General features: G+C 40.7%; 2 protein-coding genes across 4 annotated transcripts in view; one reads left to right on the top strand and one right to left on the bottom strand.

Annotated features, from left to right (window-relative positions):
* rpl34 (ribosomal protein L34) overlaps positions 1–904 on the top strand; it is a 199708-nt gene extending 198804 nt beyond the window's left edge. The window contains exon 6 of the mRNA XM_053343836.1: positions 894–904. The gene's annotated coding sequence lies outside the window, so the exon portion shown is untranslated. The remainder of the gene's footprint in view (positions 1–893) is intronic.
* LOC128384274 (ADAMTS-like protein 1) overlaps positions 1–24382 on the bottom strand; it is a 93308-nt gene that overhangs the window by 18698 nt on the left and 50228 nt on the right. For all 3 annotated transcript variants that reach the window (XM_053343821.1, XM_053343822.1, XM_053343823.1), the window contains exons 3-8: positions 10881–11008; positions 5508–5553; positions 5000–5236; positions 3556–3682; positions 2940–3014; positions 1585–1742 (exon numbers count right to left, since the gene is read on the bottom strand). In XM_053343821.1, coding sequence (XP_053199796.1) covers positions 1585–1742; positions 2940–3014; positions 3556–3682; positions 5000–5236; positions 5508–5553; positions 10881–11008 — 771 coding nt within the window. The remainder of the gene's footprint in view (positions 1–1584; positions 1743–2939; positions 3015–3555; positions 3683–4999; positions 5237–5507; positions 5554–10880; positions 11009–24382) is intronic.

The raw sequence follows: 24382 nt of genomic DNA, 5'->3' as shown, positions 1-24382 counted from the left end.
ATTTTATAAGAGCATTTGTGGAAGATATTTTGTTAAGTGTCATAAACATTTCAGCAATCAGTTAACTTTACATCTCAACCATATTAAAGAAATGCCCAAAGACTCCTCTGCCACTCATTCACATGCATGTGTTTACAGTGGAAAGACTGTCTGGCAACTTTTTAATATCCTTTTCCATTTGTCCAAACTTTTCCAGCACTGCGATAGGAATTGGCTGTCTGCCTCGTAACAGATTAGAAAATTATGCATTTATAGCTTCTCAGATTTCTGTCTCCTGAATTCCTATTTATTGTGTGATCCTGATGTGTGTTTATGAGGGGGGAAGTTTTCACTGGCATTTCCCCGTCCATGACATGTATAATTTTTTATGTCCACTCACTGGCCATAGTCTAAAATTGTATGTGTGTTTTGTGGGAGAGAGGAATCAGAGATGTTGTAGTCATCGTTACATGGCATTGGAAAGTAAACATTTGATATTTGATGATTGTATGTTTTACAATTCTCAAAGCCTTCACTTTACAATGTCCACCAAGCATCAAATACAGGTTTCGTCAAGGGGCATTTACACCGTGGAGCTGTACGGAGTGTGGCAGCTGAAGCCATGAAATCACTTGGCATCAATAAGCCGAAACAAACCACCAGTTTTGGAGTTACAAGCTATTGTTATCATTACATGACACATTGCCTTCAAAGCATGTTGCCCCTTCCAAGAGAGCAAGTGAAACAAAAAAATGTTTGCATTTCATATTTAAGTGGCTCACACTTCTCCAATATCTAAACATACAAAATCAAATCTGCTTTGAACTCTCTATGACACGAGGAGTTCACACAGAGTTCATGGAAATAAGAATCTTATCTAAGGCCAGTTTGGCAGGGGTACACTGTTTTCAAAGCTTTGTATTGCTAAAATTACAGTTTTGAGTTTAACAGCGGAAAATGCAACCACAATGCAGTGATGTCATCGGTAGAACGAAGCTGTTTGGTTCAGAAAAAAGCTTAACTCGCAGCGTCCTTTTTTAATGATCCCATTCTGAAGACTTTTAGGTTCAGCTACTTGATGAGAAAGTCGCTACAGTCGTCAATTTGCTCACCTGAAATGTTTTTTATAGCACTATAAATTATTTTCCCACCACTTTGGGGTAGTGGAACAGACTACTCCAGAATTGACATACTCAGCAAACATTTTTACCAATCTGGAAATATTTGGCTCTTTAGCTGCTAAATGCTCTAGCTGGTCGCTAATTTCTCTACCAGTCGTTTGGTGCTAAACAGTCAGTTAGCATACAGTGGGATTATCAGAGCTTTTTCACTTGAAACAGTTGCCTGTTGTGGCTGGAAAAGAAGTTGATAAGAGCCATGAAACTGAACTAAAATAGTCAAGTTAAAAGCTGTAAAGCAAAACAATTAGCTAAAAGACGCTAAAACGCTTCGTAGAGCTGAGAAAACTGTAGTGTCGGGTGATATTTCATGGGTTTGTCACTATGAGTGACCTGTTTTACATTACAATTAGTCTAAATTGACACAATGTAATTAATGCAGCTTCAAGTCACCTGAATTGAAATGCTATATAATATTAGCTCTTACTTTGATTGTGAAATCAGCACCTAGAGGTCCAGTGATTCTCAGGACTTCCTTATCGGAAAGTTTCTGGAAGTCCAAGGTCGTGTTCTCCAGGTGGTACTGCCCTGATTTATCCAAGACTAGTTCATCTTTCACTCCTTGTAGAGTCTTACTCTCCACGTCTAAAGAGAGAAGAAAAAAAAGATAACTAGAGCACATGAACACATCACAGACACGATACAGGCAAAATGAGGAAACCGATGCCAAAAATACAGATTGTACCACAATATGTATCATAAACAGTGAGTTTCTTGTTGATATATCATAATTATCACTCCTTGTCTACATTCTTCATAATTATTGTATCACCTTACAGTACTAAACAAAACAAATAAAAGGAAGTCTGATTTAAGTGTTACGATTCTCAGAATGTATTCATTTATCATTGACCCTTTGACACACACCTTCAGTCAGATCCGGTTACAATAAGAACACATGCTGGCTGTTGTGTTTGGAGGCAATGGGACTCACTTTGGCACTGCCAGGAGTTACACATAGGTCTCTGAGCACCCCAGCACTGCAGTGAGCTTTTTTCACTGTTTGACCTCACTTCAACCCTGGCCTAACAGGGTCTTGTGTGATTCCAGTGCGGACATTTAAACAAAAACAACAGGGAAACACAGGAACTAGCAGTAACCGGCAGCAGTCATCGTCTGCCGACAGATGGTTACAATTTAAGTGCCCTTGGCCAAATAGAAAAATATTTAATGAAAAACCTGTCCATTCAGAAAAAGAAGTGCTTTTGGCCTAGCTTAGGAAACGATCTGTAAACTAACCATGGAGCAAAGGATAGGTACAGAGATGGAATATTTGTTATAGATTTGATCCAGTGGGGGAATTTGATGCCAGTACTTTGACATCAGTGATATTTGCTGGGAGCTTTTACATCCCCTCAGAGCCAGAGCAAGGGAAGAAATAAATACCTCTTCTGGTTATTCTGCTGTGAGCTACAGTACTTTTAAATCCAGTCTTCATGCAAGAGCCCAAAATGTAATATATTTGGCTATTATCAGGAATAAAAGGTTAATGATAGATTGTTAGGAAGGTCTTGCAAGTATAAAAATCTACTTTCTCATATTAAGTTACAGCATTTACTGCCAGGTCCTTTTTAAAACTTCTCAACCTATGTAATAAAAAAAAAAGTAACATACTTTTTGCATCACTAAAACTTAACTTGACCTGCAGTGAAACTCAAAGAGCACATGCAGAGTATTTGTGTTTAATATACAGTATTTAGTGATACAAAAAGCACAGCCAAATATAAACATCATGTTCAACTGGTTTGGATGGAAGGGCACCCTGGACCTACCAGGACTTACACAAGTGATCCGGGCCTTTCAGGACTAGACGCACGTGACGACTCTTAAAGGGGATGACGACAACTGTGTCCTCAGCTTGAGTAAGACGAACAAACAGACAGAGAGAGAGAAACATTAAGTATGTAATCAGTACAATCAAATGTGACTAAGTCAATGTAATCACACAATACAAAGACAATTAGAACATACGCTGAATACAAATAATGACCACAAAACGTCAATAATGGATAACTAAAGGGTCAATATGGCCATTTACTATTGTACGCCCCAAAACAAATGGTCAGGATCAAGAATGAGACATCTGACTTTTAGTCCCTGGTACAAGCCTCCGCCAAATCTCCGGATCCAACATTTCCAATGACTCAGGGGTTTTCTATTGGAGCTTTCCAGTTTCATAAATCACATCTTGTTGACTTCATGGCCCTGCTTTGTAAGGCAGGCTCTCAGTTTCAGTTTTGATGTTACCAAGCCCAAGCCTGAGATAAATCTGATGACATCAGGGCTATTTTGTAACGTGACAAAGCCCCTAAAGAGCCACAGAAGCCAGTACACAACTGCTTAACTAGACTGAAAATGCAATAGTTTTTTGAGTTAAAACAGAGTAAAGATTCTTTACTTTTTCCTGAAGCATGTTGGGATTTGTAGTGTCCTCGCACCAGTCTGCAGGACGAGCCATCACCATTGCAGACGCCGCAGTTGTCCTCTTTTGCTGTGCTCCCCAACTCATGATCACAACCAACAATCTGTAACACACAGGGAGAACTAAACAATCGAAATAACACCCCTGACTTGCACAGCAACCTGGTTAATGCCAGAATACACAGTAATATATACAAACTGTCATCCACTAAATATGCCTACATGATGAATAATTCAAACTATAATCCAATGAAAACAATAAATACCCATTTGCTCTCCTAAATCATACAGAAAAGATCACAAATAAAAAATGTTCTGCGAAAACAGAACAGAACAAATAAATAAAAGTAGTAAAAATACGAGTATAAGCATTTATGTCGATTCCCTTAAAATCTTGTTTATCGAAGAAAATTACTTTTTCTCATACCACATGAATGCTATAATCAAATGTTCCAAACGACCTTCTGATTTCTTCCATATTCGTACCAAATCTATTGTTTGTATTTCCAAGATAACATGAAACATCCCCCTTTGAGACGATCATGGTCTATTCCAAAAAAACATTTCCTGTGTTTTCTATCAAACATTCATTAACTGCAACCATCCGTGGTTGATTGATGGCGTTTTTTTGCATTTTTTGTAGGTAAGACGAAACCAAAACCACAGTGTGATTCTAAGCATGGTAAGAAGTCGTATTAAAATCCCCGAGTGTCTGTGCACGTACAATGCCTTGGGACGTAATTCCATTCAACCGGGAAAAAATGCATTGTAAACCATTTCCTGGACTGTCAGTCAAATCTCAAATATTGTTCTCATTGGGTATTCATCTGTAAAGCAGATGGCACAAATGTTAGCATAGGTCATCCTGCTGTGAACGGCTTTTGCTTTATTGATTTACTCCTCTGAGTCTAAAATCTTTAAATGTATGATTGATGTATTAAATATGATCATTTCAAGAAAGATGTCTCAGATTCTTAAAGTGTGGTTCTGCCAGTGCCAGATGGTTTTATGTTTCGTTACTTGAAATCTTTAAAACTATCTAACTGCATAATTAACTTGTATATGGATTGTATATTTGTCCTTGTCTTTTAGACTGCCGTCAACAGCTTGTGGCTGTTCACAACACATCGCTATGAGACTGTACTCTGGAAGATGCATGTTTCATATTTTCTTAATAAAAATGGATCTAAATCAAATTTTGGGGGTTTCTGAGAAGTCTCTTTTGGGACTCCACAAACGTCCAAAGACTGAGGCAGAGAGCTAGATATTAAGCGTGAGTAGTAGGTTATTTTTATATTTTGTCTCCACAGTATTGCGAGTCTACAAGAAGCAGTTTTGATTTCAACAATAGATAAATCAAGAAAATAAATATATACTTCTTGTTGACAGAAATAATACAGCTCTGTGAGTCTTCCTCTAACCTGACAGACTCCACTGATGCACATGTCCAAGGACTCGGTGTAGCAGCGCGTCCCATCCAGCACCTTTGGAGCCAGCTCCACCAAAAGGCCTGAGCCCTTTGCTTTGCACTTGAGAGCACAGGGGTTGTCCGGGTCATTGTACACCGGTAGCCACTCGTGGTACTGACCCTGGTATCGGACATCTGCGTGAGCTGAGCACTGTTGGGCACGGAAATCGCCAGCATCTGGAGGGCAGTCCTGAGGGTGGATAGCACTTGTTTCATGTAAATGTAAAATTCATAAATTAAATTAAATCAGAAGGAGTTTGGTGTTTCCTTCTGACAACTTCTCACTTTCTCTCGCACAACAGAATCCTAGATTACTAAATTATACCCCTCAACCATAAACTCTCGTAATATTTTCACAGTTTAGCCACATTGTATTCTCAATCACTGTTTGCAATTCGAGACAAAACCACATGAAAACTCTGTTGACATCATTACGTAAAGATGAGTTTTGTTGAACTTACCACATTACTGCATGTGCGATATTTGATATTCTGCCCTTCACAGGTCCTGGAGAAGGAAAAATTGAGAATGTGGGTGAACTGGCTTTGGGGGTGAATGATAAAACAAACCACAATGCACATAAGTCCTCTTCATCCGAGGCAGCTGGTACTTCAACCATTAATTTTGATTTTTTTTACTTTCATTTTTTGAATTGCTGAGCCGTGAGAGGAATCCTACAGTGATGATGTGGCAACCCACAAACAGGAGTCCTGTGGTGTGTTCGCAAATACTTCTAATTCACACTATGTGAGTATGCATAAATACAAGGGTGTATATTTGGTTTCAGAAGTGTGTGTTTATGAGGGGCTTAACATAAATCTATGAATATAATGAAATGTAGTAATCATGATTTCCAAGAATTGTGGTATAAACTCAGAACATTTGTTATCAATAATGTATTTACAGTTTTAATTAGAAAAGCTGTATCATGTTGACGCATGTTCACTTGAACCATCTTGTCTCCTAGCGTTACTACAAAACAAAAATATCAATTTGCTGGTGGTGCTACAGAAAAGGTCTGTGGATCAGCACAGTCAGGGGGTTTCATCCTCAGGGAACAATGCATGCCTGTACAAAATTTAATGGAAATCCAACCAATAGCTGTTGATATATGTCTGGACCAATGTGGTGGACCATCAGGCCGACTTTATAAACCAGTTCCACACATTCAGTCTTATAGCAGATACAGCCGGTCCCTTCAAGCAGTGTCTGCTGAACAGATTGGAGCAGTTTGGATCACGGCTCTCTGCATGACAGTCTGCAGTGTCTCTGCCCAAATTATGGACCTAACCACTTCTTGAAAATTAGGATTCCTTTGTGCTTTGATGCTGAGTGATGATAAACCATTGATGGTGACTATGATAGGCCAATTATCCAAGACCCCAGTGGAAACTAATCAAAGGATATTCTTTTGAGTTTGGAAACTTAAGAGGAATTCCAGTGTCATCAGTCCTTAGCTAATCTGGAATCATGATCGGAGGCAACGTTGCAGGGTTTGGACTCGCAGATGAACGAGGGCTTTAAGGATTTTTACAATATTATTTCAGAGAGCGGAGGGAGTGGATGTGGAGTGTGTGGCATGGCAAGAACATTAGACCCTGTGACGAATCCAGACAGTCCTCTCTGCCAAGTCAAACAGCAGGTCATGGGGCTTGAACCCAAGCAAGACGATTTCAAAGACCAAAAGCAAAGAGACAGGTAGCAAAGATCTGGATCAGTGTGGAAAATCACACCGGGACGAGCAATATATAATCTAGACATTAAAAAAAAGAGGCAAAGGAATAGAATGAATTTCCTTCTTCATTTCCTCTTGACTTTGGAAACTACAAACTGAAGACTAAGCAGAAGTGGGGCCGGGACTTAGGATTCATCATGGCGTCATCATAGGTTAGGGAAAAACGACTCGGTTGAAATATCAGAATTCCTGGAGCACATAACACATAACTCACAGGCTGTGACCCTGCTCTTTCCTGTCAAACACACACAAAAGACACAACTACACTGAGCTTGCTCATCAGTTAACTACACACAAGACTGCACATATAGTAAAACTTGTAAGTCGCATGCCAAAACCCTTATGCTCAGACAAGTAATGGACTGAAATCTATTAAAACCATGAAAAATCCATTGTAATAACATCTTATAATATTGGGTCAGCAGTAAAATTTGTCTGGCTCATAATGTCCATATACATGTCATCAACTCATCTCAGTAGATTGAAAGTAATTGCAAGCAGGGCTCAATAACCTTTGCCATATTATTGATACATTTGAGGCAGCATAAAAATTGGGCTTTTGCTGTGAGCTTTGCTATTGATCAGTTTTCAGTCAGACCAGTTTAAAAGCAGTCAGGCCATTTAAGAAGGGTAATGTAACATCGAGGCCACCACAACTATTGGGCCAGACTGTCATGAAATTTGGTAGAAACATTGTGATGGTGTATAATTTTTTGCAGAACTCTTGCCCTTTCTGCCCCAATTTCCCCTTGCACATAAGAAATCTAGTGGGCCGTTTGCCACGAAATCTACTGTGCACATTTCTGCTCCCCAGATGGAGATTTTCCATTTTGGGCCCTCAATGACCAGCAACTCCCTCAAGCCAAATTGCCAACTTTACATATAACATATTTCATAATTTATTGAGCAGTCTACCAGTAAATTTGCTCATCACATTCATACTTCCTTTGATTTTAATTAATGCATGGTCTTTTTTATAGCATTTAGGGATTCTAGTGGTAAGACTTTAAAAGTGAAACCAGTGCCATTTGTTCTGTCCAGGATTTTTATGTGGTGCTTGCTACTGTAGCACAGATTTTAGACATTCTTTTTGGCTTTCTACTGTAGTTTAATGTTTTCTTATTTTCTTTTCTATCTCTTATAGTCCAGAAATGTGTCACTTTAAATTCACAACTAAGATGGGTTTGGATCCTTTGTAGCTTGTACACATATTGTTTTTGTTGCTGATTCAGCCTGCACATGGGCTCAGTGAAACATTGGAGAAGAGGTGTTTTTAGCACTGCAAAGGCAGAGGGTGGTCCCTTATACTGTGAAGACATAATCATGGTGCCAAGTTAATTAGACAACTCATTGCCTTGGAGAAATGTTATGTTTAACTAGCATAGCCTTTAGACATGGGTGTAGCATTCCTTTGGTGAAAGTCATCTTATGCCACTGCCTAAAATTTTCACAAGTCAGTAACCAAATCAGTAGTAAAAACCTCCTCAACAGCAATGAAACATTTTATGCAATACTTAGATACTACTTTGTTTTCTGCCTGTGGTTAAGAGGCTCCTCTTTATTTAAGGCTATCAATGGGGTACACAACTGTCTCTTCCTATTTACTTTTAAATGATCGAGACAAATACAAAATAACGAGAAGTCTGGCCTCTTTTTATAAGAAAGAAATGACAAAATAAGAACCAATATCTGAAGTGTCTGCCAACCATGAGCCTCATAAATAATAGAGCAGTGCTTTTTCTTGCCATAACACCCAATCCATGTGTCCACACTTGCTTTAAACCAGCTATGCTGTTGTTAATAATGGAGCTTGTGATCAAGTGAAGTGTGTTGTATGGGTAGGACTAATGAGGACCAGGCAATCTGTGTTTTGTCTTTATTCTTGTGTACTTTGCAGTAGCAGTGGGTCCAGTCCAGTGTGTGTGTGTGTGTGTGTTTGTTGTGTGTGTGTGTATGTGTGTGTGTATAAAGGTCAGAGAGTTGGAGTGGTATTGGTTTGGAGGGTGTTGCATGCCTGTTTTCAACCTCTCTTTCCAAAGAGTCGCACACACACATACACACACACACACACACACACACACACACACACACACACACACACACACACACACACACACACACACAAGGGGCCTTGTGCTGTGCTTTTTAATGACGCTGTTTGATCTGCCACCCGGGGCCAGGATACTGCTCCCTCATTCCCACGCAACAGTGGGGTGAGGAGGTGGGATGGACCATTTGCTCAAGAACCCCATACATTACCGCTACTGCCAAAGGACACACAAGTTCATAAACACCCGCTTGGACCTAAATACACATGAACATTTACGTCTACACTTACACTGCCTACATCCCACACTGAGCTCAAACCCCAAACACCTCTTAACACGTCAATTGCTTTTACAGCCAGTAGCATTCTGAGGTTTGCCTGACCAAAAAAATTCTGGGCAAGCAAAGGGAAATGGCTGTTGCTGATATCATGAAATGAACTCCTCAAAAAGCCATTGACCTCAGTGTTTACAGTGCAGCACAGTAGGGGTCTGGCACTTTGAGGTTGAGGTTTTGACAGTCTCATGCTTCTTAGCCCGGTTCCCTAGTTCCAGCAGAGACAGATTCATGGTTATGACAGCGCTGGGAGCACCTTTTGACACATCTCGGTTGTGTCTTCAAGTGTGATCTGCCTTGTTTTGTCAGTGAGTCTTTGGATAGTCGTATTCTTTTATGACCTCATTGGCTGCTCCTGTCACCGCCGGTGCTCCCTCTGAAGCCCCCAACAGTGAAACAGAGGTGACTTTGGCAGGCACTGGCTACCTTTAGTGAGTGAGCCGTACATTCTGGGAACTGTAAAATAAAGGAATGCAATGAAGTCACCTTGAAGCTATTTCCCAGTCTATAAATGTGACAACATTTCTATGGAAAACATACCCTCTCACTCAGTCTGTCTTTTTTTTTTCGTGTTCCTTAAATCCATTTGTAATTGACCACTTTGCCCAGTGCACTTGGCCCTGAGCTTTAATCTTCAAGCCCACTGGGTTAGCTTGGAATCTAACCAACCGGGTGACTTTGGCACGAGGATGAAAGGACCAAGGGGTCTAAAGTGCAACTTCTCGTTCCTTCCGAGACTTAAGCCGAGATGATGAGCAGTGGGAATCCAATGGAGGCTCATTGCTTGCAGAGCCTTAACTGTATCACAGAAAAGAGTTATTAAAAGTGACACGTGCTTTGGCAAGGGACATTGATTGTTACGCTCTGATTTGTGAAGAAATATGTGCGGGCCATTATTAATAATCAGATCTCTGTTGTCACTGATGAATTCAAGACTTAAGCTCATATGGCCGTCTAGACAGTTTTAGGAGGTTGATGGGCAAGTGATCTCAGTTGACCCCTCAGGGCAATTTAACAGTCACATAACCATCATATGTATTTTGAGCATTCCCATTACAGCCCATAGAAATGGAGCGATTGGTTGATTGAGATTTACTCACACTATTACGGATGCTGTCCGGGTTTATTTGGCTGAATGATTGTGAGCAACAGAGAGAGACCCCCTGAAAGCAATGATATGGCACTTTAATAGAAACCAGGCCAACCTCAGTCAGTTCTTTACTCTTTAAAAGAGAAGACTGCCCTGGATAGTGTTCGAACATACTCTTACAAATTGGCCATGAGATGTTTCCATTTATCTGGAGGTCAGTGAGGTTCTAACTTGGAATTACACACATTTAATTTACTGTTTATCCTCTCTTCTTTCAATCTAAGCATCTATAAAGCCACATACTTAGAAATGTGACTGTTCTACTTTTCAAAACCATAAAAGACTATTAGAAACTACATTTAAAGGAGAAGCGCTGAGATTACTATACCATGTATATACTATATACACTAAGAGGCAAGACACATATAGATTCATATTATTTATACATTAATTAAAGATTAGACATTGTTGGAAATACATCTTAGTTGAGTCTTTATCATGCAGCACTCCTATCTCAAATGTGTGAAGTTGCAATATACATTAGCATTATCTCTATTGTTGCCTACTACATTGTTGCATGTATGTAATAGACTTTTAACTGAAGCATTGATATATGGAGAACCTTACTTGGAACTGAGGCATCGTCTTAGGGAATACGAGGCTCCTCCTCCACAGGTACGAGAGCATTCACTCCATGAGCCCCAGGCATCCCACAGCGTGTCTCTGTCCTCTTCTGATCGGGCTGTCCGTGAGCTCTGCAAACCATGAGAAAAGACATGAAGAGGGGCACTATAAAATGCACTGGGCATTGAAAATCAGTGCCATCTTTATGCTAGACTGTCTTAAGAACTCTGCAAGGGCTTGATCAACCAATAATGCTACTCGTTAATTAACATCTTATAAGTACCTTGTGTTTTTTTTCTCTTTAAATCTAGATAGTAATCCCCTATAAATAGTTTAAATAGTTTTATCAGAGTCCATAAAAAACATGCTGGTAGAAAGCTTGAACTACATTCCAGGAGTTGTTGCGAACGTAACAAGACTGGATTTGACAGGATGAGAGAGACCGCAAGGGGAACTAATCAAAAGCTCTCGACTTTTGCCCCTTTGCCTATTTCTGATGTCTGAGTCATCCTTTAGATTATGAAATGTTAGTCCTCTCTTAAGCTCTGGGCCTCACTTGTGTGCGTCTCTCTGTTAATTGCATCGTGCTGTATTTGGCAGCAGAGCTAGGGATATTACCGCAGGATCCAAAATCAATATTATGAGAAGATGAATTTTGCAACTGCAAGGACAATGTGCATCTCAGATGTAGAGTGACAGGCGAAAAAATGAAGATCCTCTCCGCTCGTCTACCTGACTCACTTTTAACTCCTTTCACTCCATTCTTCTTTTTCTCTTCAAGCCTTTTGTATTTCTCAAAAGGAGATTTTACTGGACTCACTAACCTTGCTTTAAAAAAAGAGTTTATTTGTAAGGCTGGCACTGCCACGTGATGTGGATCAACTACATAAGCCCCTTGCAGAACTGATTGAATGAAGTTAGAGAGCTACGTTCTCTGAATACCAGGCCTGGATGAAGTGAAAAGAAAAATAGATTGCTTTTGCTATAGCTCAGTGGAGTTTTTTTTTTTTACTCAAAAGCTGCCAGTAAGACCAAGGCCAAGTAAAACTGGTTCTATACCTGCTGAATGGATGAAAACCAAAAAAAAAAGAAAACTCAGGGGATTGGAACAAACACCGGGACAAATTATCCACCTCCTATGTCAGTTGGAATGTGGATCAAAAGACTAGAGGTACAAACACATTCAATAAAATAATCTGCTATTCACTAGCGGTTTTAGCCATTAAAAGGAAAAGATGGATAGAAAAAAAAGAATTCATTTAACACAATGACCTGAACACTTTGGCAGTCTTTTTGGTGCTGGTGAACCATGCAAGAATAATCTAAGATTGCAGCTGTTGTGCGCTTTAGACAGCCTCCCACCACCCATCCAGCAGAGTTTTTGACAGTGACTTAAAAATCCTGAAGCCCTTTGAGCCACAACACTTATTCTGAACACACTGAATAGGGGAGGAACCATGTGAACTTTATGTGTAACACCTGCTCTTAAAAAGATTTATGCCCACTGAGCTGACAACTAGTTTGGGGTGAAGGTCCAGCCTTACATTTGAGATACATGGCCTGGAGATTTTAGAGGAAAACCTCAAGGTACGCCAAGTTATTTTGACCTCTTTGGCCCCTTTTCCCAACAGCATGGCATTGTGCTTCGTCTACAAAGATGAATGGGTCTTGCAGGGGAAAGCAGATACAAGGTAATAATACTGCTTCTGATTATTTTCTTTGGTTCCCGGTAGCAAAAACACCCGTGCTGTATGCTGCGGAGCGGGGTGGAGGGTTCACATTATTAAAAGTGCGTGGGGACTGATATAAATGGCTGTCAGTGCTGATGACGCCTGAGGAACAGCAGAGGGGGAACGGCAAAAACCTAAACACACAGCCAACGGAGCATACAGCCAAACATATCGGCAAACGGCGCTACTTTCTGCCCGGGCCAACTATTTCAATGTTTAGATCCACGGTAAATAAACACAGGCTGAACTCTGGGCAGCCAGTTAGCACACCAGCTTAATTCTCCTTTGAAAAGCAATCAGTGAATTTTGCACTCAATTACGGCTGCGAGCTGTGTGTTGCAAAGCCAAGTGAGCCGGAGGCATAACAAGGCTGGTGAGGAGAGAGGAGGGGAAGCAGATGAAGGACTGAGGGATGGAGATGAGGAGTAATAGGTTGTTTGGCTCACTGTGCTGCTATTGTTCTCAATGAAGGCGGAGGAACACAAGGCTCGCTAGTCGGACGGCTGTCCCGCTGGGATTTGGATCCAATAATCAAAAGGCTCGGATATCCACTTGGAGGCTTCCTAACCTTCCATCATTACACATCCCACCTCTCCTGCTCTGATCACTCTAGGGTTTTTATTTGCACTGGACAGCTTCGCACAGGGACCCAGGCACCCTTTCATAGCAGAATACACCTTAAAACGGACTCACAATGCCACCTCAGATGTTCTCTAAGCTCCAGGTGATATTCTTCTTAACAGTTCCATTTAAGCAACAAAGCATGGACATATGTCGACATATATATTCTCCTGCTCTCTTGCCGTCTGAACAATGAGAAAAACAGAGGACGTATGACCACGACGGCCCCCGGCTGTCACCCATCTCGTGTTTTCACATCATGTGGATAGGAGGAAATGAGCATATGATAAAAGACCACTGATCTGCACATTATACGTTATTCTGATGGACAGATTCTATTTAAGTCACCTGTCAGCAGCTGAGACTAAGGACATTTTCCTTGAAGACGGAAAACTCCTCGACAGGGGAAAGAAACCTGACTCTGGTGCCTTCTTTTGCAGACTGTGTCAATATACATACGATGGCCTTTTCAGTTGGCAAGACACATGATATTTGCACATCTGTTGAATCCCTTGTCGTTTGCGCCACGCCGCACGGCGCTGTACTCACCGTCACGCTGCGGGGCAGTCACTGTAATGTAACAGGGAGTCCTAACCTCAGACAAAACACCTCACTGACCTGCGTGTGAATGACAAGTCTACTTTTGTGACTTTAGTAGAGAGGCATGGCAACTTTTCATAAGTAAGTAATTAAGACGAGTCATGTCACTGCAACCGCATTTTGCGCATACACAATACAATACACACTTAGTGTAGTAAAGAAATCTATTAGAGGACATACTTTCTGAATGCAATACTTAATGTAACATATTAAAAAGGACGTTAATGAAGTAAGCAAAGACAAAAACATAATGAAATTAACTTCTTCTCTTTTTTAACAGGATAGAAGAGAGGAAAAGTAAAGAGTAGAGATTACAGTACCAGGATAAGAAGAGCTGTCACCAATAGCTTGCAAGATGAAAACACTTGCTCCATGCCTTTTTCAGAGTGTGCGAGTCGTTTCCTCCTTCTGACTGTGTGTTGTTTATTTGCGTGTGAGCCTGACGTGTGATGCCCTCCTCTCTAGGTCACTCTGTGTCCTGTCTGCCTGCCGTCTTCTCTCTGAACTTGCTCCTTTTCTTCCTCAGGAGTAACTTGGGGAAGGGGAGGGAAGGGAGGAGGACTGGGAGTGTGTGTGCGTGTGTGCGCCTGTGTATTTGCGTGTGCGATGCGTGAATGCAGGGGGGGGGGGAGTAATCAGGGGGGAGTAATCGGGGTGGGTGGGGGAGGGGGGAGGGGGAAGGTGGGGTGGTGGGGGTTCAAGCCCCACGAGTCCTCAGGTCTGGCACTCTGGCCAATCAATAAATGGGCCCCAGTCAAGCGTGCTAGTTCAAACAAGGAGTTGGACCAGCTGCAACTTCACAGCTTCACACATTTGAGTGTGTGTGTGTGTGTGTGTGTGTGTGTGCGTGTGTGTGTGCATGTGTCAAAGAGTCATACAGCAGGAATAATGGCAGACAGACAACAACTGCAAACCAATTTTCTTCCCCTTTGATTTTTTTCCATTTCTTCTCCTAATATCTCAAATTTCTGTCTCTCATATTCCTCTTGCCTTTCTCTCATTCTATTATTCTCACTCATGCCACTGTTTCTCATTTCTCTTCTTTTTTAGCTCTGGACAGCTTTCTTCTGTCTATTGCCAACGCTCTATTTTGGAAACGTCAGAAATTCTCCGTCATACTGTGGTATCTTTAGAAAAACGAAGTGACAGCTCCAGAAATTTCCATGCATGCATAGATCTGCTGACTCCAAACATACATCCAAACACAACCGAGACGTACTTGGGAGCACATGACTTCATGTCAGCCACTTTACTGTGTTTTGATCTCAATATAGCTTCATGTGAAAGCCCCATGTAAATCAGATGACATAGTCCGGTCACTAAAGCTATCAGGATAGACTTCTCAGCCATGGTGACTTTTTTTTCCTATTCCTTTATGAGCAAAAAAGTCTACAGGAGCTTCAATAGAGCCTTTCATAACATCTGGCAGCTTAAGCCAGTGAACATTTGCACTGTGGAGGTGGGGAACGAGCCAGGTGTCCCCTGGAGGGACAATTCCTCTGGTTATAGAGAAAAACAACCGGTAAGATGGACAGCTCTTGGCACAGGGGGAATATACTATACACTGAGTAGCTTTCCAGTTTTAACTTTTGCAATGGCAAGAAACAAAAACAAGGCTAAAACAGAACATGAAAAACACAGCAGTCAAATTTTAGTGCCAACCCGCTGGTGCCCCGTGAAGTGACTTACAAGGTAGCAGGCTATCATTCAGGCATTCAACCCTGACGTTCCAAAGACAATAAAAACTCTGTGCCCTTCGAATCAAGACTTCAAATCCGCCTCCCAATCAAGCACCAAATCAAAAACCACATAATTGCTATCAATTAAGGCTGTGAGGAATGTGCAGCACTCCAGAGCAAATAGTCAGCAACCCCAATCACAACATGGGAGCGGATGTCTTGACACTAAACCAGTACACACACATGCACACACACACAATTTGGATATTGCAGCTCTAACACAGCAAACCCGTCGTGAAGTCTTAGTTCGCTGCTGACAGTATGGGACTTGGCTTGTTTGACTTGAACGTGTGTACATTCTATGAATCAGTGAGCTATCTAAAAACACACCCCCATGCGCACACACACTCAAACATCCACTTAACACCGGTGTATTTTGTGGTGCCAGCGGGGAGGGACGTGGACGTGCATGTTTTCACAGGCCTACACAGAAATCATACCCCCTTGCACCCTTAATCCATAACCTTCTGATATTTGCTTTCAGAAGAAATCCTTCTCATATTTGCAAATGTATGACTACATAAAATAAACTGTGGCATCGATGATGTGCCCAGAGTTTAAAACTAAACACTCGAGGAGGAAATTAATGTGTTTGATTGACACTCAATTGGAGCCAGTCCTCTACCACAACATTGCTGGAGGTGTCTCCTGACAGTTTAAACAATAATCCACGAGGACGACGAGGTGAGAAAAAATGATATAGTGCATTGTTATTTTACACAAGGGCAGGCTAAGATATTAGGTTGCATGAGGAAAGCATGCAAGAGGTTCACAAGATTAGGGGAACTGATTGTCCACACACAGAAATTCAAGGAAAACTGCGGGTTATTACAATTCAGCTCTTATTTTTCTAGTTTTGTTCATTATTGCTATCGTCTATGATAACATTGTACTTTCCAAAGTAATTGGTAAGATCTAGGGATGACATCATCGCAGCAACAAAGTCAAATAGGGCAAATAATAGATAATCAAACTGGTTGTAAACAAGCCCACAGTTTAGTGAGATTACATCAACAACTTTATTATACACCTGGAACAGTTCGTCATTGTTCAGGAAAAGTGTGTGAGTGCACAAATGGAACGTATCATTAGATCGGGCAGAGCACTGAAGTCACTCTTGCGTAAGCTGACTGGCATCACCTGTGTCAATCGTGATTCACAAACACTGGTTCATTGAGCAGCTGTGTGGTTATCAACTGGCTAGTAACTTCCAGTCATTCTGCCACGGGTTGCGAAGGGGTTGGACCCAAATATAGAAGCAAGGCTGAAGAAATGTTGCTTCATTACTGCAACTGGCAGGGAAAAAGCAAAAGCTGGCTGAGCAGACAGAACTAGAACTGCATACAAGGCACAACAGAGCAGGTTGAACGATGCGGTGCAGACACGACAGGACAAAACAGAACAGACCAGGCATGACTGAACAGACGACTCAACAAAGACTGAAGTGAAAACTAGACTTCTAAACCAAACGAATCTGACAACAAGGAACAGGTGGCACAACACAAGGTCAGGTTGGGAGCTGGTAGGCTGGGGAGGACATGAGGAGCAGGGCAGGTGTGAGGAGGAGCACATGAACACAGGAGGAGTGAAGGAACACACATGGAAAAAACAAGGAGCAAACCAAAACCAAGAAAACACAACCCAGCATACATCAAACTGTCCCAGAATACACAACACCATACGCTTACTAGGAATGCAAGAAAATCCTTCAAAGAGAAGTCAAATAACATAAACGAACAAAACCAAATGACCCAAAATCCTCGGCAACATAAGTGTAGCACCGTAAAACCAAAAGAACAAAACACAGAGTTCCAAAACCACGAATCCATGACACAAGCAGGTGTACAGTCCAACCATTATAACCAGACTCCCTAACAGTGTGTGCTATATTTTTTGATATTATTCATATATCAAAGATTTAATGTTTATTTGTTGAGGGGAAATTTGTTCTGCCAGCAGAATTTCTGCACAAATTCTTTGAGAATCCCCTCAAAAAGCAGAGACTTTCCCAACAAACCTAACTGAACCGTTTCCTATAAATGGTAAATTCCTTGACGTAAAACTCTCTGACTGAAATATGATAAGTACAGTCAATCAAAGTTGAACCAGGGCGACTGTCTGTGAACTTTGATAGATGTTTAAAATGGACAGTTTTGTGTATTTGTTTTCTTTTATTTGGAGATTTCTCTCTGAAATCTGTTTGTCTGTTCCTTATCCCGTTGGACCTTTTAGTGATGTCACCACCACCTTCTGAGGTCTCAACAATAAATCTCGGTGAGTATAATGTTATTATTACTGATAGAAATGATTGCCAAATACACGGAAGTAGCGCCTATGTTGTAATTAACCGGAATGATCCATAAACGAGCCCAGGTTCCCTGTGGAGGTTTATTTATGTATTCAGGAGGTGAGGTTACTGTCCAAAACATACAGAACGAACATGCTTTAAACAGCTTTGTGCACACACTGTACTATAAAATAACACGAGGAGCGGTATTAGCCTCGAGACTGAGATGATGATGTAAGATGTTGTACCATAGTTCAAATCACCAGAATCTTATTGCCAGTATTTTTTTCCCCATTCTCGCCCAAAATGTGTATGCTAGTGATAAATGATGGGGCATGTAGAACTGTGGTATTTCTTAAATATTTCTCTACATCTTTACAGCAAGTGCTTGTGTTTAACTGATCTTTTCCTGTACTCCTCTGTGGTGGAATAAAGGGTCAAATTAAAGAATTGCTGTATTATGGGGTGATGACCCAAGTTAATAGGCCCCAAGTTCTCAGAGAGCGAGACAAATGAAGCTAAAGTTACAAGGGACTGACATTAAGTTACACTCAAGAGCCCGAACCCTTTGCTCCCACAAGGAGACTTAAAAGGTTCAGGCGGGATAAATGGTAGCCTCCCACCACCCCCACAAACGGCGTATGTACTCCGAGGTTGATTTACACCAAAGCCATTGTTTAAAAAGCTTTCTGGGCCACAGTATAAAATGTTTTACCAGGACAGGAATTTTACGACCTGCAGCTGAAAATCAACCACACTTCCCCGCCCCCCCCCCCCCAAAACCAAAGGATTAAAATAAAGATGTAATTCCCCGACAATCAGCTTAATCCAATTTAAGCCAGATGGGAGGTGAACTGCTAAAAATGGCAACTCAAGGACATAAAGTAAAGTAGAATAAGCAGAATAATTTATTCTTAATCGTCTCTTTTGATCAGCATTTTTTTTTCCTTTCCATCGCTCACCTCTATCCCATCCCCACGTTTCTAACTTTTCCTCTCAACTACTTTCTCATGATTATATACTGTCACTTAATATGTGGTATTGAGGGGTGGTCAACTGGATTGTTGGGTCTTGCAAATAATAGTAATATTTGGTTTCAGTATTTGGTGGTAATCTGAAGATGACAGATTTACGGAGCCATAAACATGCCTTCTGAGGATACTGTATCATGGCTGAGGTGAGAGAAAGAACAGTGCTGCATGCTAGGCCATTTTAGGGATAAATAATGTACTCACGGGAAAGAAAAACGCCAACTTGGCCTTTAACGGACCCATCTCTGCCTGCATACAGTCAAAGAGACTTGACGGCAAATCCCAACAGCTCTGCAGAGGAAGACATTTGTTCTGACTGGATATTGGTCCCAGAAATTTTTTACGGCATGAATGAAAACAACATGATTTGTTTCTCAGAACAGCAGTCAGCTTGTCAGCTTGCATGGCCTGGGACATCCGGCAAGGTTGTGTTGGATGGATTCACAATGGTAGTTTCAATATATTTAATATATTTTTCATTTGCTATGACAAGACTAGGAATCTCAGAAGGCTGTACTTTGGCAGAGTGGCGCTTTAGCAAAATGCTACCTTCAGCATGCAGACTAGCATGTTGATATTTAGCAGGTATAATGTTTGCTAAGTTCATTATCTATTTTGGCATGTTAGCTAATTGGCATTAAACACAAAGTACAGTTGAGGCTAGTGTCATTTTGCAGGTATTTGGTCATACACCAAAGTATTAGACAAACTGAAATTTTGACCTTATGATGGCGCTAGATGAAAAGCCTGAAACTACAGTTATTACAATTCATCCTAAGGGAAACATGAACGTCTGTACCAAATGTCCTGGCAATCCAGCAAGGTTAATCATGACATCATTTTTTTAAAAATCAATAAAATTGTTACTCTACAATTAGATTATTTTTTGATAAGGAGATGGTTAATACAAGATCTAACTGAGACTCAATGTTTTATAATAATTAACTGTACTCTTTATAGTGACGTTTTGAATAAGCCAGTAACCTCAGTCAGATCCCACCTGAGCAAGCCTCTAAAACTCCACATGCAGGCCACGGCACAGAGGAGGAATGGGACACGTAATTAAGAATCAGCAGTGACATTTACTGTTTCCTGAACCTGCGTTCATATGTTCTCAGCACTGAGCTTTTCCCATTAGCACATCCAGGAGAGCTCATATGTTTTAGCAGCTTTCTGGTGAACGCACAGGCTAAGTCCACCAGGGTCCCACTACACCAACATCCCCCCCAGACCCCCACATGCCTCCCTCCTTAACCCAACCACGACCACTGTGGCGTTTTAAAGAGGGTATGACAGGAGGGGATGGGCATAAATTAGCCGTGTAAAGCCGCTGGAATCGGCCAAACAGGCCCGCCAAGGTGGGCTGGAGGAAACAGGGAGCGTGGGACCCACATCCAGATCTGGGCAGACGCTAAGCACCACATCTTATTTATGGACTCCTAGCCAAAATCAAGCTTGAGTGATCCCCTGTGCTCCAAAATGGAGACCATATTGCCATATCATCTGGATATTATAGCTTTTCATAACAGTAAACACTTTCTCAGAGCCTGAACTGCATTTTCTAAATGTTGCTATGGCCACGAACACAACTCTAAATAAATGCTAATATTAATAGGAGCCTTGTGGATGTGTAAATATTCATTAAATATTAGTGTGTGTGTGTGTGCGGGTGTGTGTGGTTGGTTGTGTATGTGTGTGTGTGACTGATAACATATCAATGTGTTTTTTCCGCTGCCCCCAAGTGGCCAAAAAAAAAATCTATTATTGCAGCTTCAACCCTACCAAAGTTTAGATATCTAAAATGAGCATACACTAACTGTAAGAATCATTCACATAAAAAGCTGTACTGTGTGTCTTTAAAATAGCTATAAGAGGAAAAGAAGAAGAGGATAAGGTGAGGAAGGGAGGAGTAATAAGCAAGGAAGAGGAGGCCACCAAGAGAAGATGAAGAAGAAGAGGAGATTTTAAATGATTCAAAGAAGCTAAAGTTCTCTTGCTTTACAAAGTCAACTTCATATGATCATGTTTATGTCCTACAGATCTGTAATGATTTTGTTTTGTTTGTATATATATCAACTGTAGCATTGGCATATGAGAGCAAACTCTGTATATCCGTCTCAATTTTCCCATCCTGCTGCTAAGTATTTGGTAATCCAAATACAATAATACTTTGTTTGTGAGTGTTCATTTACCTCTAGTTAGTCTGTTTTATGGCAATTCAATCACAATTAGGTTATTTCTTTTCTTTTTTCCAGGCACAACACATTGCCTTTGAGGTTCAGTGCCCATCTAAACATACTGGAGTTGAGCATGGTGATTAATTTAGTCATCTCTGCCAAATGCTGTATTAAAAAAACAAAATAGACAACAAATATAAATCAAAACAGCTCATATTCAAATAGGAGTTAGTCCAAGAAAAAAAAACCTGACTTTCCATATCTCACACTGCTGTATGTAAAACAACATGTCTGGCAACAGTGTCTGTACCTCCTCTCTGTGCTAGTCATGTGAAACTGAACAGAAGACATCCCCGCTCCATCTGTGGCTGTTCACATTCGACATCACACATCCCTTGCCCCCTAAACTCCTTCCTGTCTGAGTGACTAATTTATTTGGTGTCCTGATACATTTCATGCTAGATTAGCATAAAGTTATAAGTATGCTGCTGCACTCATTTGTTTTGTTGGAGGGGAGCAGAGTGGTCTTGAAGGAGCACAAAAATGCAGAACCAATCCCTAAGACAGGGGTTTCTATCTGGTGACATAATGCAACAGGTCAGTGGCTGCTGCAGTCTTAACATCTGGGAATTGTAACCATTTTAATGATTACTTAATCATTAAGTAATTAACAGCTTGTTCAATTGCTTCATTTGTTGCTTGTTGACACACTGTTGTTATTATTAACATAATGAATACATTCCTCATACAACTACAGTCCATTAGAACAGAAGTTCTCAAAGTGGGGTTCAGGACCAGGGTCCATGGGGGGTTCCAGGAGGCCTCCAGCAGAAAGGGGAATCATTTATTTTCATTTTTATAATTCCATCCATAAGTAACACAATGACAGAATGTGTGACTATTTTGGTCTTATCAGGCTTATCTGATAGAGGCCCTGGGACACAATCTCTTAAAATGGGGATCCTTGGTCTAATTAGTGTCAGATTAGGCATCCTTGATGTGAAAAAGTTTGAGCACCACTGCACTAGAAGACCAGAGGTTCTGCTTAGCGTGTGAACCTGTCACCGTTACCCCAAAGATTCATGTTAAAGTTGGACAGAGACTAAAACTAGCTTGGGGTTCATTATTTCACTTTCGAGTGGTGGGGAAATTAATGAATAGTGGGGCCAATGTGAGGGCAATCAATGTCTGGATAATGACTAAATCCATTCTCTTAACTGCAGGTTAAGACATCTCCCAGGCTCTTCTGAACATCACTGGATGTTTTTCTTTGTTAAAAACTTTGATAGCTTAATCTTCTACTTAAAAAGAGAACCACATTTTCTATACTCCAAGGAAGTTAGAACCAATCTCTGTGATGCCTGATGAAGACAAACCCTGGAAAGCTTGTTCAAGAGGCTGTCTGGGGAGTCTTGCGTTATAATGAAGAAATATTGCAGCCATTTGCAGCAGCCGTTCGCAGTAATCAACACTGTGAAACCACAGAATTTTGGCTTCAAGAGCCTCCATCAGTACTGCAGAACTGTAAATATGACATCCAAGATCATGTTAGGATCCACAGCAGCTTTAAAGAAACAGTAAGAGGAAGAAGAGAAAGCAAAGAACAGGGCGTAAAAATGCACTGAATAGAAAACCTAAATAAATACACAAAAACATGGACAATGTTTCAACAACCTAATTGAAGCAAACCACTAATTTAAGTAAACAGCATAATGCCAATGCTCTGACTAATTATGACATTCAGAACATGAGATTTAAGAGAAACACTGTTCAAGGCTTTAAAGCAGTTCTTCTTGAACTGTAGACATGAAACAGGCTCTCTAGTTAACCTTTTTCATAATTGCAAAAGGAGACGCAACAGTTCACCAGCAATTTTTCAAGCAGAGACACCAAGCAGCAACTCTAAATACAAAAAGGCACCTGGTTTGTCTCAGCGGAGTATTATTCATGATGTGAGAGTGTGGAGTATTTACGCTCATTGTGAGTTGAAGCTTCACTTGCCACAAAAAGACGTGTCTGATCTCCTGTATATGCTACATACAGCTAAGGTTTCAGTCTTTAACCCCAAAATTGAGTCACATCAGTAACATGTGTTTTTCATTGTTGAAAATGTATTGTGTGTTGTCTTTGGCTTGGAGACGATCAGAGAAAGCGATAGTAATATGATAAAGGTGGTCGAAGGAGGCTTTAACCCTTGGAGCGTCCTCTGAAATGTGATTTTTTTTTTCACTTGGTTAAATAATGATGCAATAACGAGGAGAGCAAAGGCCTGCGTGTACTTCAGTTCCTTGTTATGACCTGTACCTGACCTACAAATATGGAACCGATTAAAGAAAAATGGGATGACACCTCGAGCACATTGTTCTAATTCCCACTGAGAAACACAGAAATTCACTGAATCTCTTATATGCACGCAATTAGTTTTCAGCAAAACACTTCTCAAACAATAACCTATTCCCTGATGAAGGCTTGTATACGGCCAACCATCTTGGCTTATATTATTCTTCCAATCTGAACTAGCCTGTTTAAACTCTGAGAAAACTGCCTTGGATCACATTGTTTTCTATTCACTGCTGATCTTCTTGATTACTGCCTGCATGATGGAGGGTTCCAAGCAAAATGTCAATTAAACAAAGATGAAGTCGTCCAAAATTATCAGTATGCAATACTTTTCTAAAAGCAGATATTACAACCTTAACAATTTCTGTATTAAGCAGAAGTATGGGTTCAAATAAGGGTCAATAAGATTTTGAGCTTGTGAAATTATGTTTTATTTGTAATTTCAAAGCCTGTTATCACACTATGAAGAGGCTGAATAATAGATGTGTGAATGTGAAGAAAAGATCTGGAGTTGCAACAAAAATTAATTGCTCTCACAAATTACATCAGTGATGAGGTTAGACAAAAACACTTAACTTTGGTAGATATCGGAGTACAGAATCAGAACGAATTGATTTGCTACACATACACATTTTTTCTACACATTCACAAACTTACAAAGAACCACTGGATTCATTTCTAAACATCTTTACACATGCTCAAAACTGTATTGACTCTAATTTGATTCCATATCACAGACACGACAGAAGCTCTTATGCAATGTACCTCTCTGTCCATGACTTGCTATGGTGCTGGAAGTGCTGACAGGTCTTTCAAGCAGTCACACTTCAACACATCAACTGGGCTTTGTCCTGCAGCACCCACATTTTGAAAGAGGAAACAACCCATCAGCCTGCCACAGTTCAGCTCTCCAATCAAGCATTCCTCAAACATATGCTTCTGTAATCAGCTGAGAAACACACAGAAGATGCAACCTTGCT

This window comes from Scomber japonicus, chromosome 22 (genome assembly GCF_027409825.1).
Source record: "Scomber japonicus isolate fScoJap1 chromosome 22, fScoJap1.pri, whole genome shotgun sequence".
Lineage (NCBI taxonomy): Eukaryota > Metazoa > Chordata > Actinopteri > Scombriformes > Scombridae > Scomber > Scomber japonicus.
Note: the sequence above shows the minus strand (reverse complement) of the source record. Positions and strands in the feature narration are given on the sequence as shown.